The sequence below is a fragment of the Petaurus breviceps genome, unplaced genomic scaffold (assembly GCF_028583685.1).
Source record: "Petaurus breviceps papuanus isolate PSGF00001 unplaced genomic scaffold, PetGlider_PUasm1.0 213, whole genome shotgun sequence".
Lineage (NCBI taxonomy): Eukaryota > Metazoa > Chordata > Mammalia > Diprotodontia > Petauridae > Petaurus > Petaurus breviceps.
In genome coordinates, this window is record NW_027185860.1 from 12,009,361 (window position 1) to 12,030,289 (window position 20,929).

Consider the following 20,929-nt stretch of genomic DNA (forward strand, 5'->3'; position numbering starts at 1 on the left):
ATAGGAGGGGAACCACACTAGCTCCAGATTTGTGTCACAAGCTGGAATCAGCATGGTTCACTCAGTTCTCATTACCACTTACTGTCCTAATCCCCTCAATTCCTTTAATGTTATTTGAAAGAACAGAGAAAATGACAGAAGTACCACAAGATTGGAGGACAAATATCCTGCTTTTTTCCCCTTCAAGTTTACAATAAATGGAGAAAGGCCTGGTCCATTGGAGTAAGGGCTGAGGAGCTGAGAACTACATGGTGGGGGGAGTGGAATCAGCATCATGATCACTTGGGTGGGGGAGGGGTAAACCAGACTTGTGTGGCCTTGTCCCAGCTCAGCACATAAGGGAGTCAGAGGGCCACATGAAGGGTTCAGTTTTTGGCTTGGCTGATGTCCAGAAATCCAGGCTTAAGGGAAGCTCCACCCACCAGGAAGCCATCCACATCAGGCTGGCAGACCAGATCCTTACAGTTGGCCCCGGTCACAGAGCCTCCATAAATGATCCTGGTAGATTGTGGTACGGGTTCTGAGACGTGGGACTTAAGCCAGCACTGAAGTTTCTCATGTACCACTGTAATGGTAATGTAATGTTAATTTGAAGATCCCTTTGTGTTGGCAAAGGTAGCAGGGACTTAGCACTTAGTAAATGATCAAGCTTCTGACTGGGGGAACATAAGGTATGAACTCCTGTCTCCTGTTGCTGACATGTAGGGTTGGCTGAAGGAAGTAGCTAATACTGTGTATATAAGAAAAGCCCCAGAGAGGCACAGTCAGAATTCCCTTGAGACCGAGATCTGGTGGCAGAGCAGCTACAGAAGAATGGAGAACTGAGTCCTGAAAACTTGTGGTGGTGGAGCTTCTTCTGAACAGGATCCCAGGAGCCCAGAGCCAGGAAGCAAGGAGCCCAGGATCCCAGAATCTGGAGCCAGAAGCCCTGGATCCCAGGAGCCCAGGTGACTGAAGCATGACTGGGATGCTGAGACTTTGTTTGTTTGTTGCTTGGTTGAGCATTGAATTCCCTGGAGCACAAATGGTGAAGGATCTGATGTGGAGCAGACCCTGTAAACTTCAATGTGGAGCAGGACCTGCCCAGAGAGCTGGACAAGGAACTGGGAGCTGTCTGCCATTGAACCCAGGTGACAGTCTGGTGAATCCAGGTAGAATCTGGGACCATGGAAGGGGATCCAGGGAATCTGAGAACAGACCCCAAGTCAAGATGAAAAGACCTCTCCTTGGGTACTGAGTAATGATGAAATTATAGTTTACTAGTGACCTAGGGGTGAAGGGTTTGTGTATGATACTTAGTAAAACTTTGCTGAATAAGTGACTGATTGTACTTTGAGATATTGTTACTGATAAGTGACTGATTGAGTTAATCAAGACTTTGCCCCGTGAGTGGAATGTGTTGACTATTGTACTTTGAGACTACTGATAAGTGACTGATTGAGTTAACTTAAGAATGACTATTTTACTTTGAGACTATGTTATGAATGTTATATTGTGATTTTCTGTGATAAGTTGAAATATGGTGAATGCTGTATTTTGAATTGTTCTGTACCTTGATTTTCCATGGATGTTTTGCTTTTGTTATGGAATAGAGTGATCTGATTGCTGTGTAATCAGAATCTTAAAAGCTGTTCACAGTAGCATTCTTCTGGAAAGCTTGTGTGCATGACATTACAACCTCCTGGGCCTGCTAGGGCGTAGCTGTCTTGCCAGTACCAATAGCCCAGACTGGTTCATAGACTAGGACGACTTTGCACCAGTCCTCCACATTATCTGCAATGGCCTTGGTCTGGTCAAAAACAACCTTCTCAGTGATTCCAGCTTCCCTTTACTCCAGCTTCTCACCAACGCAGGCAATCACTCCTAGGCCTTCTGACAAAGCATGGGCTACCTTCTGCCCAAAAATCTGACTCCCCAAAGATATGTCTCCTTTCAGAATGTCCTAGGATCACCTCGTTGGTCCCACAGTCCTTATTCATGGCAGGGCTGATCTCCCCAGTAAATGCACCCTTGGCCACTTTGTAGCAATTCTAAACAGCTACACCAATTTTTGTGTCCAGTTTCTGACAAAGTCAAGGTAGATAGTAGGGGCTCCACGTACCACTTCAGTGTTGGCGGGCACCTTGGCCCCACTGATCATAGTGATGAGCTCCCCCAGATACTTCTTGTCCCCATTCATCTTCCATTGCCCACTACAAAGAACCTCCATGATGCCATGGCTCATCGGTAACGGGCAGTGACTCCAGAGGAGATTGAAGGTCAGCAGTAAATCACCCAAATATTCTGCTTTTCAGAAGAGTAAGAAAACAGTCTTCTAATTCTAAGTCAACAAATTTGATTTCAATTCCAGGGAAGATTCTAGAATTAATAGTTTGTATGTGGTAGGCAAATGTCTAGAAAAGGAAGTAAGTAGAGATCACAAAGTAGGGATCAGTATGATTTAATCACACACAGACCATTCCAAGCCAAGTTTTTTTCTTTCTTTCTTTTTTACAAGTTTACTAACCTAGTAAATAGGGAAAATACTGGGGATATGTTTACCTAGATTTGAGCAAAGTTTTTGCTAACATATCTCATACTATTCTTGTGAAGAAGTTAGAAAAATATGAAGGAAATTATAATCAATTAGATAGATTTAAAACTGACCAGACTCCAAAAACAGTTCATGGATCAATGTGGCAAGATATATCCAGCAGGGGCAACTAGGTGGCACAGTGAATAGAGCACCGGCCCTGGAGTCAGGAGGACCTGAGTTCAAATCCAGCCTCAGACACTTAACACTTAGTAACTGTGTGACTTTGGGCAAGTCACTTAACCCCAACTGCCCTCCAAAAAAGAAAAAGAAAAAAGAAAAAAGAAAAAAATATTTACTTAATTATTTTACTTATTTTTATTTACTATTACTTTATTTACCTATTTATTTTATGTATACTATTGACATTGGCATAAATGACATGCTCATCAATTTTACAGATAACCAACACTCTTTGTGGTAATGTTAGGATCCAGAAAGATCTTTATTGGCTACAAGATTAGACTGAATCTACTAAGATGAAATTCACTGGGGATAAATAAAAAGTCTTATACTTGGTTATAAAAAATGAGCCTCTTAAGATTTGTGGGCAAGGTTAGTGTGCCAGTCAGTCAATAAACATTTATTGAGTACCTACTTACTGTATGTCAAGCACTGTGCTAAGTTCTCTAGTTAAAAAAAGAGGCAAAAGACAGTTCCTACCCTCAAGGGGTTCACAAACAGATATGTACAAAGTTTATACATTCATCCCTTCTACATCACAACTCTCCCCATCAGGGTTTTGATATAAAAGGATTTGTTCCATAAAACTTGAACGCAGTCTAAAGGCCGATTCCAAAGACCTAGAAGGCCACATGTGGCCTCAAGGCTACAGGTTCCCCATGCCTGGACAAAAAGGTAGAACCAGGAGCAGTGGGTAAAAGTCATAGTGGTGCGGATTTAATGCTTGATGTCAGGGGGGAAAAAGACCTGTCCAAAAGAATAGATTCTCTCTAAAAATGATGGGCTCCTTCTACTTGGAGGTCTTCAGGCACAGGCTGGATGACCACTTGCCAGATATATGTGATAGTGGGAATTCCCTTTTGTGTAGAAGTTGAACTAGATGGTCACTGAAATCCCTTCCAAGTCTCAAGGTCTATGCCCCTATGATTACATATGCAACTGCCAGGTGCCACTGCCCCCAAATCTCTTGGTATTCAGTCTAGGAACTTGGAGTGCTGCAACTTTCAGCATTTCACTGTTGCCCCAGTTGCTGGTTGTCTCTTAGATCAAGTATCAAATATACAGCCTATTGGCCACAATTCTTCCAAGTATGCCCCAAACCAGATTGAAACACAATTGGGAAATGTTTAACAAAATAAATAAAAATGCCATAGAACAGATGATGTTAATATATAGCTAAGTCAATATATGGCTTGCAAATATTCTTATGTACAGTTTAGTGGACACATTTCTAGTAAGTAGACCAAGAGGCTGCTTACTAATCTCTGGGGCCAAGGCAGGGATCATTAGTTAGTACATATGCAGATTTTCCAGAGGGACCAAAACTCACTATGAGGTCTCTGGTCTCTGTTCTGTGTATTCAGTTAGGTAACAAGCATTTATTAGTAAACAAGCATTAATTAAGCATGTATTTTGTGACAGCCATGTATGTGCACAGTCTGAAGGGGGTATAGAAGATAAGGAAACACGTTAACATGACTAAACATCCAACCATTTCTGATGAATGATATCAGTAAGTAATGTGGGTTTGCTAAGGAAGCATCCTGATACTGAGATGACAGAAAATGGATTCTTGGTGCAAGACAAGAAAATACATTCCAACTATCCCCTCAAGATAGCCCTAACACACATAACATTCTTGCAAACCTGTCTAAATTAGTCTCATTTTAATTATGTAGAGTTTGAAGCCCAAGGTTCAAACAAAAAAGAAAACCATACCTTTCAAAATATATTAATCCTATTTCATTACATCCCAATTGCTTTTAGCTGACTTGTAATTATGCAGTAATATCCAATGAAGCAGAAATTATAAGGCAATTAAGCATGTATGGAGAGTCACACTCAGGGAGGTGAGGGCAGCTGCTCAATATCAACCTGACTTGTAAAATAAAGCCTTGTTTACAGTAAGGGCCTTTATGAGCCCTGCCTGTCAGTGTTTCCCTCTCTGACAAGCTAAATTGCTTCAACAGAACTGTGTGTTTTAAATCCAGCAAATTAAACTTGTTTGAGTTTTTAAAAGTAACTTAACATGTATGCTATACATATTCCTTCAAAAATGTATGATATACATCTTATCAGCAAAGTAACTTAGGGGATAGCATGATGAACTTGGAATCCTGAAGACCTGAGTTCAAATTCTTTCTCCTACATTCACTAGTTACATGGCCCTGGACAGTCTCAGTTTCTTCATGTGTGAAATGGAGATAACAACACCTACCTTACATGGTTCTTGTGAGGGTCAAATGTGGTAACATATTAAAAGTGTTTTACAAAGTGCTAAATGAATGCTAGTATTATTCTTACTACAAATTATGTTATAAATATTGTGATTATAAAATTAATTTCCCAATCATTAAAATGAATAATGAATCAAATTATATATTGATTAAAAACTAATTCTAATAATAATAATAACAATAAGAATTGTTTCATAAAGCCTTGGGATAACTAGAGATATCTTGAAATGGAATCTGATTGTGAACTATTTCTTTGTACACACTATGTTTTGACTGTCAGCTATACCATGTGCTCAACAGGTCGACTAAATTCCTACCCCAGGGGCATACAGTGATATGAAGGTAGTCTCAAGTTGCTGAATGTCGAACCAGTGGAGTGCCAGCTCTGCCAAGTTCTACCATAACAGACAGGCTTCATGTTCAAGTCCAACATTTTGCTGTGTGTCTGCTATCTCATAGCCAGTTTAGCTAAATTCAGAGCAGCTCATCACCTAACAGCCTGATACAGTGAAGAGACTGCTGGTGACTTCAAGGCATGGGATCTGAGGTCCCATCCCAGCTTTCCCACTTATTATTACTTGTAGACAAATCCCTTCACCTCTCTAGGGCTCAGTTTTCACTTCTCATAAATTGAGGGGTTTGGAATGGATGGCCCATGAAGCCCCTTACGTGCTAGAGCTATAATTCCCAGATACTCTTAGCTTTTTACTCATGTTTGAAGGGTTTCAATTCTCATGGGTAGAGGAAATAGCCACACAGGTAAAATAACAGAGCTTTCAAATATTGAAGTATATTCTAAACAGAAAATATACTGGATATAGTTTAAACTCACATAACAACTCTATCCACTGTATCACATTGCCTCTTTTAAGGTATTCAGCATCTCTTAAATCATTTTAAATTGCACTCAAATGTATATTAATGACATACTTAACTTTTCCTTCTTATCTGTGAATAGAGGAAATGAAACTACTTAAGGAGATAATGATTCTAAAAGAACAAGGATTTTATATAACAATACTGTAACAATACAAATAGAGTTTGAGCATATGGACTGGATCTGTGATTACATTGTTATAGTAAATCCTAGGTAAAGAAACTGGTTCTACCAATATAGGAAAGCACATTCTCTACAACTCATTTTTTTTTTTGCTTTCTGGAGGGCAATTGGGGTTAAGTGACTTGCCCAAAATCCCATGGCTAGTAAGTGTGTCAAGTGTCTGAGACCGGATTTGAACTCAGGGCCTCCTGACTCCAGGGCTGGTGCTCTATTCACTATGCCACCTAGCTGTCCCTACAACTCATTTTCTAGAGCACAGCCTAGAGGAGGCCATCTTAAACTTTTTCCACTCCCAATCCCTTTTTGAGTTTGGCAGCATTCCTTGGTGTGGCATATACTGAGGGCATGTGAAGTGCAAAGTTCAGAACCAAGGCTGCTGTGAAGTTACATGATGCAACACTGGCAAGCTCTGCCAGAAACACCTCAGGTTCATATGCATTTGGCTTTTAATTAATTTTTGTTCGTGCATTCAGAAACCTTTTACTGTTGCCAGATTTTTCAAGCCCCTACATGGGGTTGTGATCCACAGTTTAGGAAGTGCTGGCCTAGAGCACCAAGACCTTAAATACCCTATCCAGGGTCACACAGCCAGTATTTGTCAAAAATAATACTTGAACCCAGGTCTTGCTGACTCCAAGGCCAGATCACTATCCACTATGCCATGCTTAATTTCAATTTACTATAAACTATTGTTCTAAGTTGTAGAGATTATTTTGAGTTGAGAGTGTTGTTTCTTACTATTAGAAACTTAAAAGCATCCCCAAAGTCAGTGCTTATTGATGCTGTCTTTGAAATACTAAAATTACATATCTAAGAAAAAGTAATGACCTATGCTCTGAATGCTACATATTGTTTTACATACCTATTAACATTCAGGAACAGTAGCAATAGCAATTAGTGGCTTATAGGTTTCATATAGAGTTTTCTTTTACCATTTGACTATTGGATATTTCAAACTAGATATCCTAGAGACATTTCAAACTTAATATGACCAAAAGAGAAGTCATCCTGGGCCCTTAAACTCACTTCTCTAACAAACTTTCCTATATCTGTCAAAGGTACCACTGTATTTCCAGTCTACTAGGATCACAGCCTTGTCTTTTTTTTTTGCTTTCTTTTTTAGAGGGCAATTGGGGTTAAGTGACTTGCCCAAGGTCACCTGGCTAGTAAGTATTAAGTGTCGGAGGCCAGATTTGAACTCAGGTCCTCCTGACTCCAAGGCAGGTGCTCTATTCACTGTGCCACCTAGCTGTCCTCAAAGCCTTGTCTTTAGCCTTGATGGCTCATTCTCTCTCACCCTATGTAGCCAATCATGATTGCCAGATCTTGTTTTTTCTACATACACAACATCTGCATTTGATGGCTTCTCACAGAACTGCCAGCTCAATCTAGATGAGACTGAGTTTATTGCAAAAGCCTCCTAACTGGTCTTCATGCTTTGAGTTTTCCCCTACTTCAATGCACCCCACATATTGCTGCCAAACCAACAATTCCTAAGTGTAAATCTGACCATGTCTCTCCCCAACTCAGTAAACTACAATGGCTTCCTATTACCTGGAATTCAGATTTTCCTTATCTCCACCTCATTGGATCCCTCTCTTCCTTCAAGATTCACAGAGAGCATAGATTTAGAATGCAAAATACATACATACATACATACACACACATATAAATATATATGTATATATGCATATGCATACATATACATATATACACATATAAATAAACTGTTAAATAAAACTAATAACATAATAACCTCATCTGAAAGTGCGTGCAACATTTCACATCACCTCTGCCTCTATTTCTCTCCCTTCTACTCCTACCTCAGTGAAGAAAAAAAGAAGAAAGGAAAATTCTTTGTAACAAATATGAATAGCTAAGCAAAACAAATTCCCTCAATAGCTATGTGTAAACATACCTGACTAGAACCTTCACATGCTAGGGCATGCTCCAGCAACCAACGGTGTGGAAGTATATGTTGATGTGTGTATATGTATATATGTATATACACACATGTGTATGTGGTGGGGGTGGGGTGGATATGGATGTATGTGATTTCACATTCTAAATCTTATGGCCTCTACATATGCATATATTTACATATATTCATACATACATGTTTCATTCTGCACGCTACATCTCTGATTTGTGTACACACACATACACACACATTTGTACACAGCCATTGAGGGAATTGGTTTTGCTTGGATATGGATATTTATTAAAAGGAATTTTTCTTTTACTGAGATAGAGGAAAGAGAGAGAGAAGTGGAGGCAGAGGGTATTACTATTGTGAAATGTTGCATGTACTTTCAGATAAGGCCACTATATTATTGATTTTACTTAATTTTATTTTCTTACAAGAGGCTTCACAAAGTGGGAGTAATCTGTAAATATTTGTAGTCTAAAAACAAAGCACATCAATAAAATAAAGAAATCCAAAAAAATGCAGCTCAAGGGTTACCTAGTTTACATGGCATCTTTTTAAATACCCTCCACTTCGTTTCTGGCCTCAGACACTTAACACCCACACCTTGGGCAAGTCACTTAACCCCAACTGCCCTCCAAAGGCAAAAAATAAATAAATGCCCTGCACTGCTAGTTTCCTCCCTTACAAACTTGTATTTAACTAGCTCATATTCATTCTTTTTGTATTTGTTTGTATATATCTTTGCTGTCTCCCACATGAGAATGCAAGCTTTTTGCATTTCATTCATTATATTTGTATCTGCAGTGCTTAACATAGTGTTTGGTGCATAGTAAGTAATTAATAAATACTCATTGATTGATTTTCTTTTCTTTTTCCTTTTTTTTTGGAGGGCAACTGGGGTCAAGTGACTTGCTCAAGGTTAAATGGCTAGGTTTTTTTGTGTGTGGGTGTTAAGTGTCTGAGGCCAGAACTGAACTCAGGCCCTCCTGACTCTAGGGCTGGTGCTTTTACTCACTGCGCCACCTAGCTGCCCCTCATTGATTGATTTTCATATTGTTCTTTGCATATTTGCATGTTTGCCTTTATTGATGGTTGTGTTGAAAATTTAACAAAATAAAACAAAAATCAACAACCACATACAAGGGTGTCCCAAAACTTTTAACCTAAAAAAAGTATTCTGGGATGTTCTGTATTTATTTCTAAAAGGAGAGAAGACATTTGTGCATTGACTGAACACTTTTTTTTTTATTTTTATTCTTTTACTGCAGGTATCCATTTACTCAAGTAAATTCACCTTTTAAGGAGATGATGGATTTCTTAAACTTGACAGATCAAAACTTTACCTCAGAAGAAACATTCAATCGAATGCCATCTAAGATTCTGGTTTCACTTACTCTATCATTATTGGCACTGACAACCACTGCTATCAACTCTCTTGTGATCACTGCAATAATTGTTACCCGGAGGCTGCATCACCCTGCTAACTATTTAATCTGCTCCCTTGCAGTTACTGATTTCCTAGTGGCCGTCCTTGTGATGCCCTTCAGCATTGTGTATATTGTGAAAGAAACTTGGCTCATGGGGCAAGTAGTCTGTGACATCTGGCTAAGTGTTGACATTACCTGCTGCACATGTTCCATCTTGCACCTCTCGGCTATAGCTTTGGATAGGTATCGTGCAATCACAGATGCTGTCGAGTATGCCAGGAAAAGGACACCTAAGCAGGCTGGGATTATGATCACTGTGGTGTGGACTATTTCAATTTTCATCTCCATGCCACCTCTATTCTGGAGACACCAAGGAACCAGCAAAGAAGATGAATGCATAATCAAACATGACCATATCGTCTTCACTATTTACTCTACCTTTGGAGCATTCTACATACCACTAGCATTGATACTTGTCCTCTATTATAAAATATACAGGGCAGCGAAGACATTGTACCATAAGAGAAATGCTAGTCGGGTTGCCAAAGGAGAGCTGAATGGTCAGGTACTTGTGGAAAGTGGTGAGCGAAACATTCGCCTGGTCTCTACACCATATATGCAAGAGAAGTCTTTATCTGACCCTTCAGCAGAGTTTGATAAAATACAAAGGATTGTAAAAAGTGCCAAATCAGAATTAAGGTCAGAAAAATCTTGGAGGAGGCAGAAGATTTCTGGAACAAGAGAGCGGAAAGCAGCCACTACATTGGGATTAATCCTGGGTGCATTTGTGATCTGCTGGCTTCCTTTTTTTGTCAAGGAGGTAGTTGTCAACATATGTGAGAAATGTCAAATTCCAGAGGAACTATCTAATTTTTTGACATGGCTTGGCTATCTCAATTCTCTTATAAATCCATTGATCTACACAATCTTCAATGAAGACTTCAAAAAAGCATTTCAGAAACTTGTGAGATGCAGACATTACCTTTAGAATAATATAGTATTAAAATTTGTTTTGTATATATTTATTTATATCTATATATAGGTGTGTGTGCATTTGAATATGTTGAAATTTTGTGGGAAAAGGAAATATTTTAAGATTGCTTAACATTTTAAATTTTATATTGATCAGAATGTTTTACTGTTTAAAGACAGTTTTATTTGACCATAATTATGGGGTATTATGAATCAAAGAATGATTTTGTGAGAATGAAAGCAGTATTGTTTTCCTATTGATTTTTTTAAAATGCTAATGGGACAAATCTTCTATTGTGTTGATGACAGTAGTGGAGGGAAACTTATTGGTTGTTTTCAAAATTCTTAATCTCCAAGTCAGAGAGTGCTTAAAAGATGACTTTATAAATTGCTTCATTTCTGACAGGAAGATGTAATTCATTCATAAAACATGACATGCTCTCTCAGTTCACTGTTTCTCCAACACCTGACTCCAAGAAGCCCCACTAAATTTGACCAAAGTAAAAGTAGAAGAATAACTTTGTTGATCAAGAGACTTGGAATTTATCATTGAACTTTGCCTTTCTCATGTAGTAAAGAACCATAAAAGGAAAATGGTGGGCATTGTCTTGAATTTGAATTCTTGTTAGAGATTCATAAAAAAGTTCTATTATCCTCATTTAAAATCCCATCAAGAATATATTACTCATAACTTGGGCTTTTAAATAAAAGAATTATCCTGGTATTAAAAGTCAAGACGAATTCATACATGACCCTTGGTTACCTATAAATACTTTTGTTAAGTCTTAGAAATCCAAGATGACTCAACACAATTACTTTATTATGTAACACATTTTCTAAAGAAGACAAAGTATTTCATTACTGATCATATTGACAGGATCCAGTATTAATTGACCATGAAGGAATATTTTACACTTTAACATTAACAAAATTTTTATTTTGTGACTAAAGACATTTATTTGACAGTCTATATAGAACTCCCTATATTTGTCTTAGCAGGCTGTATGGTTTTCTAGTTGAGAAAAATTTACAAAAATATTCATATGTGCTTTTTTTTCCCTGAGGCAATTGCAGTTAAATGACTTGCCTAGGGTCACACAGTTAGTAAGAGTCTGAGGCTGGATTTGAACTCAGTCCTCCCGATTTCAGGACCAATGCTTTATCCACTGCACCACCTAGCTGCCCCCCAGAGATATTCATCTTAAACTCATAAAAATGATATAATTCCCCAAATTCTGTGTCCATTCCCTATATTTAGCTCACTGTGCCATAGTGGAGATTTTTCCCCTATAAGCTCCTTCTGCACAAGCACCAGCAGAAGGAAATTATTTTTTTAATCCCTATTAGAAATTTGCTAAGAACATTGTTTGACAATCTGCTGAGTATTGGTTGGCAGCAAAGAGGGTATTAAAAAGGGAACAACATGTTCACCAAGTGTCTTTGCTGGGCTCCCTTTGACTCATAGAAGCACATATTTAAAGCCAGACCTCAGAGGCCATTGTCAGTCCCTTTCAGTTTTTTAGATGAGGAAACAACTGACTTGCCTAAACTCCTGTAGATAACATCAAAGGTGAGATTTGAACCTAGGTTCTTTGACTGCAGAGCCAGTGCCTTTTCCATAATCCCATGTTAATGAACAAAGAAAAAGAAACAATTAGGTATTGTGAAAGATTTCTGGAACAAGAGAAAGAGGAAGACAATCACTACTTCGAGATTAATCCTAGGTGCCTTTGTGATTTGCAGGCTTCCTTTTTTTATCGAGGAGGTAGTTGTCAATATTTGTGAGAAATGTAACATTTCAAAAGAACTGCCAAATTTTTTACATAACTTGATTGTTTCAATTCTTTTATAAATCCATTGAACTACACAAACTTCAATGAAGACTAAGAAGGCACTGCAAAAACTTATGAGATATAGACATTATCATTAAGAAAATAGACTCTTGAAAAGTTGCCTAACTTTTACAGTGAAAGTAGTATTGTAGGGGTGGCTAGGTGGCACAGTGAATGGAGCCCCAGCCCTGGATTCAGGAGGAGCTGAGTTCAAATTTGGCCTCAGACACTTAACACACACACACAAAAAAACTAGCCATGTGACCTTGGGCAAGTTACTTAACCCTAATTGCCCTCCAAAAAGCAAAATAATTTTTTTTAGTTAAAAAAAAAAGAAAGTAGTATTCTAGGGATGGCTAGGTGGCGCAGTGAATAGAGTACCAGCCCTGGAGTCAGGATGACCTGATTTTAAATCTGGCCTCAGACACTTAACACTTACTAGGTGTGTGACCTTGGGCAAGTCACGTAACCCCAATTGCCCAGCCTTCCCCCCTCCAAAAAAAAAAAAAGGAAGTAGTATTCTAGGAATATTTTACCTTTAATTTTCAGTTTTCCTTCCAGCTAAGACTTTACCTCTTCTTGTTTTCTTCTCTTTAACTAGCAGTAGGTCAACCACTTAACTTCAAGTTTTGAAAAATAAAGTTCACATTCAATTGTTTTCACAGCAACCATTTTAGATCCATCTGCTCTAATTCATGCTGAATTATTTGAAAAACCCAAACCCATTTCCAGCTACAATTGTTTGAAGAAACTATTTGGGTACTTTAGAGGAAATTTAATTAATTTTGAGTTCTATCTTATTTTCACTTTATATGCTAAATTTAGAATTTCATACCCACAGAAGATATAACTCAGCTATCTATTGTGTACTGAGTCTCTTCAGTGAAATGTGCAGCCTTAAAGCAAATACTGTAAACATCTACACCGGAAAAGCAGAATAGATGAAAAACATATATTGTCCATATTATGGCATATTGTCCATATAACAATCAGTGTATAGAAATACATATACAGTTGATGTAGAGGATAGAGAGCTGATCTTAAAATGATCATAAACTGTTCACTGTTATAAATGACCATTCCTTTAATAATTATATTCTTCCAATGGTGCTATATGATTCTGCAATCAAGGTATTTCATTATTCACAAGAATCTTAATTTCAAGTAACCCAAATGGCAATGCAAAGGCACAAGATGTATATAAATAGCATGTAGCCATTAATGACTTACATATGAAAAGGAAAGAAGGAAGGAAATAAGCATGTCTTAAGTGCCTACTTGGTGCAAGGCACTATGCTATGCACTTTATAAATATTATCTCATTTGATTCTCACAATAATCCTAGGATACAGGTGTTATCATTATTTTCATTTTACACTTACATTTGAGGAAACTGAGGGAGAAAAAGATTAAGTGACTTGCCCGGGGTCACATAGCTAGTAATGATGTGAGGCTGTTTCAAATCAGGTCTTACTGCCTGAAAGTCCAGTGCTCTATCCACTAAACCACCTACTTGCCAAAGTAAAGTAGCAAGACAGAAATGATGACAGACATACAGGATTGGCAAGGTGGTTTGGGGGGTGAAGGGGACAAGAGATGTCAGCTAGCCAATACAAAGAATGAAAAATAACCAATGAATGGCTTCAGTAGTAAATTGGTAATCCTAAAATCCCAGAAAAAAACCGGAGGAAGGTCTCCAATATATTAATTCTATCTTCTATGGAAGAGTTTTTGTAAAAGAATTGAACAGTATGAGAAGCGATGGAGAGATTAAAATTGGCTGTTACTGTAGGAAGTATGTACACAAATGGATAAAATGCCCAAATTAGACATTTAATGGATATTTTAAAATATAAATTATCTGTTCTTTTAGGAATTAGTGCTTCTGCAATACATGTTGGAAAACCTTTTGACAACCTATTTAACTTTAAAACAATAAAGATTTTCCTTCATATAAAACAATGTTGGATCTGTGTTTGGGTCCCAACTCTGCAACTAACTATCTCTATGACCTTGGGCAAATTATGTAAGTTCTTTATACCTCAGATTCCTCATTTATAAAATTAAGGCATCAGACTAGAGCCTGAGGATCCTCTTAGCTCTACCTTTATGATATATGATATAGTGAAAGAATTTTTTCAAAATCAGAATGATGATCCCTAAAATTGATAATCCCCATATACTGAATATGCCTTTGGCAAATAAATGTCAGAGAAAGTAAACACAAACTACTGTTCTAGGCTGGTCCAAGGCAAAATTGGGAAGTAAGAAAGGATTTTGTTTGACGCTCTATCACCTCCTCTTCTGTGACCTCTCCTTTTCTCCAACCCCTCCACACTCCTGGATTCCAAGGCCTCTAGCACAGGTTTGCTTGTTATAATGTCCCATTTCCCATAAACAGATCCCTATGACCTAGATATTCCTTTTCTCCTTTCCCACCCCAAGCATCCACATTCCCTCTCAGCCTCAATAAATATGAAATCAAACTGATAAAATAAATTCACATTGCCCTCTTGAAACTTAAAATGGAAATATCTATGGGAGGAGAAAAAAATTAAGTCTCAAATAATAGAATTTTGAGCACTGGGGCAAACCAGTGGGAGAGAGATTTTCAAGTCAAAGAATCTTTAAGTGATGCCCTTGGAATCCCAAAGAGATTGGCTTTTGTGTTGACTGAAGCACAGCAGTACTGCCACAATCTAAACCTAAATAAAATCCAAGGACAGGAAATGAAGTTTCAAGGAAGGTGTTTTGGGGTTTTTTTTCCATCTCTAAGTGCTTAGCAGTGATTTGAGTTCATTATTTCTCTACATAGAAAGTCAGGCTTTCCATCTCATGGGACTATGACATAATGTTAACTGTCATTTCACTTATCATTTCTCCCTATTCTGTCTGTATATATAATGACATCCCTTGGGGGGAGGGGGGAAGGACTGTGAATCATTTTAATATCATTATATGTTATCAAGGGTGTTAATAATACACACTTTGTCATTACTTTATAAATACATGAAAGACATGGTATACATTTATACATGGTATACAATGCTTTTTATTTTTTTCCAGAACATAAAATCAAGTTCATTCTCAAAATGCAGAAAGTCCGCATGACCCAAAACAAGATATCCAGAACAAGAATTACCTTTCCATCTTCTTGTAAGCAAAGTAGCAGAATAAATTAAAAGATCTGACTTCAGTAAGGAGTACATATATGTAAACATACTTAAAAGTGGCACCCAGAAGGAAAATATATATATATATATCATATGACTTTACTAATTTACAGATAATAGAAATAGAAGCATGGAGGTGTAGTCTTATTAGGTTTGGAGTCAGGAAAAAAAATAATAATTCTTGCTACTAACTCCAGTTGCTGGTGAAACCTCTGTGGATACTTCTGAACTCTTGAAGTACACAAAGTTGTAACCAGGTCAATTCTGTTTCTGCATATTTACTCTTAAGATCAAGGAGAAAAGTACCAAAAAACAAAACAAAACAAAGCAAAAGTGCTATGTGCTCATGAATACATGGTAGCCAAGTATGAGGAAAGGCATCCACCCCTAGCATTCACCCAGTCCTTGAAAGCTCAGAAGAGTTCTTGTTTCATTTGCTTCCAAGAAGGAAGAGATAGGTACATTATTCCTTTTTTATATGAGCTCGATTTTACCTTAGTACCTCCTTAGTCATTCATTGATCCTTCTAATTCCTCAGCCAATTATAAGTTTTTTGATATTATATAATGCTAGTCCCTTAGTCACCTATGGCTGCAAATGGGTTCTCCCCAAATTTCTACTTGATTGCTTCAACTGGAACAAAGCAGAAAGATATCTGTAAATGGTCAAGAATTTGACTCTGTGACTAGTCTCATCATTATATTTGCCATTTGTTAATCAGTCAACAAGCTAAACTCAACTAAATACTTACTAAGTACCTCTTACATGCAAATATAATTAGAAGCTATTCCCCAGAGAATACATTACCCATAGGGGGAAAAATGGACTCTTTCCTATATTCACTGGTTAGACTGGATTTTTCCACTTATCCAAGTAGAAAATATTGATATAGTTAAAATATGACTCTATTCGTATCTCCAGGTTAGACATGTCCCTGGGATCCTTTAAGAGACATATAAGTGTGCCCAGAAGAGTCATCATGCTGTTCAACAAAGAATTCCTAGGGAATATCTTTGGTTTACTCCCTGAAAACCTTAGAAGTGGAGTAATGGTGAAATGCCAATCTTCCTGGAGGACAAATTTTCCATGTGTTTTTGAAGACCTGTTCCTCTGACTTAGATATACAAGATAAAATAGTCAAACCCAGCTATATTTTTCTAAATCTATTAGAAAAATAGAAAAAAGATCAGCTCATTTTGTCAGTGGTTTATACGGCAAACATCTTTAACTGAGAACATTTACATTAGTTAATGTGTTTGACATCATCCTAGAATCTAAAAATGTTGTTATTCAGTCATTTCAGTTACCTCCAACTCTTCGTCAACCCCAAATGGCTTTCTGGGCAAAGATAATGGAGTGGTTTGCCATTTCTTTCTCCAGATAATTTTGCAAATGAGGAAACTGAGGCAAGCAGGGTTAAGTGATTTGCCCAGGGTCACACAGCTAGTAAGTGTCTGAGTCCAGATTTTAAATTAGGAAGATAAGTTCTTCTGACTCTAGTCCCAGCACTCTATCTACTGTGTCACCTAGCTGCCCCAGAATCCTAAAATGCCTGCATTTAAACTTTTATTTTGAAAGAAAACATCCCTATCACTATGACTTAGACATGATCATTGATTTAGAGCTGAAAGGGACACTGGCCATCTAGTCTAAGGCCTTCATTTTGTAGATGAGGAAACTAAGGTCCAGAGTGGTGAATTTCGCAGGCACAAGTTCATCAGAACCCAAATCCAGAACTTCATTTGTTATTTCTGTGTAACATTTCAGAAAAGTAGTCTATATACTATATCAAAAGCAAGCCCTTTTGCAAGATTTCTAGGGTTCTCAATAATCTCATCCCACCTTCCAATTTCTCACTATACCCTCCAGTCAGCTCAATAACCTCTGTCCCTAACACAAGTCCTACGTATTCCTGCCTCAGAGATTTTCCTTATGTTGATTTCTTCTCCAATCTACCATTGTCTCCCCTTCTTCATCTCTATCCAAACCCTTCATGTCTTTCAAAACTCATGTTAGGTCTCACCTCCTCCATGAAGTCTTCCCAAATTATTCTAGACTCATTAATTTCTTACTTTTATGAATCCTACATCACTCAGACAATACCACACAGCTGAGCATTCAGCTGCTCTCATTATTTCGTGGGTGTTGATATCGTGATCCCATTAGATGATAATTATAAACTATTTGAATATGTCTTGTACTTCTTTTGTATACTCCCATAACACTTAATGGTATCTACACTGTGTATAATTTATCTATATAAGCACACATATAGTACAACGGTGTTTGGTCATAAAATTAAATTTAAATGGTACATTTTGAGGTCTGCATTCTATTGATTTAAATGGAAAAGCAATCACCTCTCAAATATTAGAGAAAATTTTAGCTATGGTTAATAGTAATGGATGGCAAACAAGCCTTTTTTAAAACAGTAAATTGATACATGTACATGCAATAAAGCCAGGGTTTTTTTTTTCAATTTGCCTTAACCAAGGATAGTGCTTTGTTTAATATTTTAAAAGAGTTACTTTTAATAAAAGAACTTGTTTATGCCAAAACTTAGTTGCTATTCTCTAGCCCATCAAAACCAAAATGTCATTCTTATTTCCTCTTCCCCAACTTGAATTATTACTATGTACCAAAAACTGAAAAGTAGAAGATAGGGGAAACAGTAGGAAAAGCTTCACTGGACAGCTGTGACCTGATGTCAAAGATCAATCATTCTGTAATCCTAGAAATTGGAGATGTTTCCTATGTTTCCCCTGATGTCATGGTTCATTTATGATCATGTTAACTTTAAAGTGATAGCTATGACATAGAAAGAATTAGCTCAATATAGGCTGTATGAAAACATTTACCTTCCCTCTGCTAAGATGAGAGTGACCAGGTGTAGGCAAGTCCGCTGTTTAAAACCTATATAATCTCCAACAAACACCTGGTGATCACAGCAATTGGGGGAAAACCAAATGCTAATCTAGGCTATGTGGCCTTCACATCCACACATCCAGGTGCTATCTAGAGACACATAAGAACAGCGGAATGAGGGGTGAATTGAGATAATGGGATTTAGATTAGAGAAGAAACTTAAGAATTATTTAGGCTAAAGCTCTTATTTTATAGATACAGAAATAAAAAACTAGAAAAGATCATCTAATTCAGTTAAGTGACAGAATTGGAATTTGAACCCAGATTCTATGTCTACAAATCCATTGTTCTTTCCACTCTACCAAAAAAGGAGTCTTGCAAGACTGTGTTAGAGTATCTTTATGCTATTTATTTTGATGTTATAGGATATAGAATTTGAACTCATAAATGGCCATTTGTGTGCTCAGGTCAGTACTTCATTATGACATCATATTAATCTATAGATTTAAGATACTACATGTTCAGTAAGAAGTTCTCAGTAAGGGAACCCTAATGCATGCCTGATACCTTTATATTAATAATTTGTCTTCTCTTCGTCCATTTTGGAAATATGCGGTATGTCCTGTGTGAAAAACATTTGGAAGATCTAAGTTGATTAATTGCTCCTCAAGCTTTTCCTTTCCATAGATTAGACTCTGTGCCAATGTTTTATATGTATGCCTTTAAAGAGAGCAAAAGAGGAAAAATATGAAAATTCACTTTATTTCTTACCAGCATTAAAATTTCCCAATAATGAAGAACAATATAGTGTTTGTTTTTTGTGGAGACATTAACAAAACCACCTTTTTAAGTTGGCTTCAGAAATATTTAAGATCCTCTGTCCGACCAAAAGAATATGTTCAACATATAAGTTATTTATAATCTCTGAATAATAAGATTTGCCTCATGTATTGATACATGAATTTAAAATGAATTGTATTCTCACTTTTTGGCCAAACAAGGTAATGTGAAATAAAACATTTTTCAAAGTTGTGTCTCGCTGGATGATTTTATTAAGGATAAATTTCAGAGAAAAAAATAACTAAAAATGAGTAAGAGTTAACCACAGACATAGGTTTCTTCTATTTCCATAAATTGTGCCCTCAGGCATGTCACAGAGAGCATAAAGTTCGTATTAAAGCTGACCTATGGTTCTTCATCTCACATGACTCAATCCGGGAACTTGATAATCTCATACAAGTTAATTTAGAACACAAACAATTCACTTTTTTCCCTCAATGAGCAATCAGTAAAAAGTGGTTACTGAAGTGTCATATCAGTGAACCACTTTAAACTGCAAATGGAAAAGAAAAATCCGAATTCTCTTCCTTTATAACTCATTCTTCCCATTTACTCTTTTCTGAGCTCTAGCTTTCAAAGAATAATTTTTAATCAAACTCTTTTGAATTAGGTGCCAGACTTTGAAAAAATAGATTGACTTGTATTTTTTTCCTTCAAAATAAATCTTCAGATCTTGTGGGTAAAAGAGAAGACAATCATAGGGAAAGATCATAACACAAAGTAAATCAATACATGGATTGTGCTTGCATTTGTCCTATCAATAAAAGAGACATCTCCATTTTTTGTTTGTTTAAAGGAAACTCTGCTGGAAGGACACAAATTGAAAATATATTGCAAACTACTGCCAGGTATTTGTTGCTGGATAAATTGTTCTATATTTCCTGGGGATATTTTTGTTCTCTTTAAAAAAAATGACAGTTTAGTATGTAGTCCTCTAACTTGGATAATGGAGTCTTTCTGAGTTTTTGTGGTTTAACTGGTGGGGAGTTAAATGGAACTCAGAAGCCAAAAGGCTCTTTTTCTTCCACCTACAGAGATAAATCTCCTTGCTTTTGGTAGTACATAAAATCACACCTGTCTCCTAATATCTGAGTGAGAAAGTTGGCCCATATTTACGGGGTACCACTGATTTGAAGCATGCTCAGTCAAAAGAACCCAGCTGTGTTAATCTACTTCCATCTAGGGCCTGACTGTGAGTACATTGACCTATGGCCTGTACAAACAGCGGTATTGTTCATGCAGAACTAACTTGACTACATAAAAAAGTGAATTTGTGGGGGTTTTTTTGTGCCACTGCATAGCTTGCTGGTAACTATTTTTGTGCACAGTGGAGCTATGTGTTCAGTCTGCAAGGCATCCATACAAATTGTCTCCTGTTCTTTGTCAGCTTAACTCATCCGAACTTAATTTGGTGATATTAGCACAATAGCAGGAACACAGTTTGACTACCCAGGGATCTATACACATCATGTCTCAACATATTCTTAAAATGCCTCAGACATGTCCACTACAGTAACTTACCCTATTGACGGAAGCCTTTCTTCTTTTTTCTTTCTTTCTCTTTCCTTTTCCTTTTTCTCTTCCTTTTTTCCCATACTTTTTCCTTTCTAGAATCATAATAGTTAACATTTATATAGCATCTATTATGTGCTTGGCACCAAACTAAGTGCTTTTGATTCTCACAACAACTCTGGGAAGTAAATTATTATCCCCATTTTACAGATGAGAAAATTAAGCCAAACAGAGGTTAAGTGGCTTGCCCAAGGTCACACAACTAGTAAGTATCTCAATTGAATTTGACCTCAGACTTCCTGAATCTAGGTTCAGTGTTCTATCCA

General features: G+C 37.2%; 1 protein-coding gene and 1 pseudogene across 1 annotated transcript; one reads left to right on the plus strand and one right to left on the minus strand.

Annotated features, from left to right (window-relative positions):
- Positions 1-284: 284 nt before the first annotated feature.
- On the minus strand, positions 285-2,217 carry LOC138165524 (triosephosphate isomerase-like; annotated as a pseudogene).
- Positions 2,218-9,257: 7,040 nt separating this feature from the next.
- HTR1F (5-hydroxytryptamine receptor 1F) lies at positions 9,258-12,589 on the plus strand. The gene has a single exon (XM_069093895.1). The coding sequence runs from the start codon at positions 9,288-9,290 to the stop codon at positions 10,395-10,397; it is 1,110 nt and encodes a 369-aa protein (XP_068949996.1). The 5' UTR covers positions 9,258-9,287; the 3' UTR covers positions 10,398-12,589.
- Positions 12,590-20,929: the final 8,340 nt, after the last annotated feature.

Bases quoted from the DNA above. Each gene is read 5' to 3' on its own strand.
- HTR1F (XM_069093895.1), top strand. From the start codon at position 9,288: ATGATGGATTTCTTAAACTTGACAGATCAAAACTTTACCTCAGAAGAA.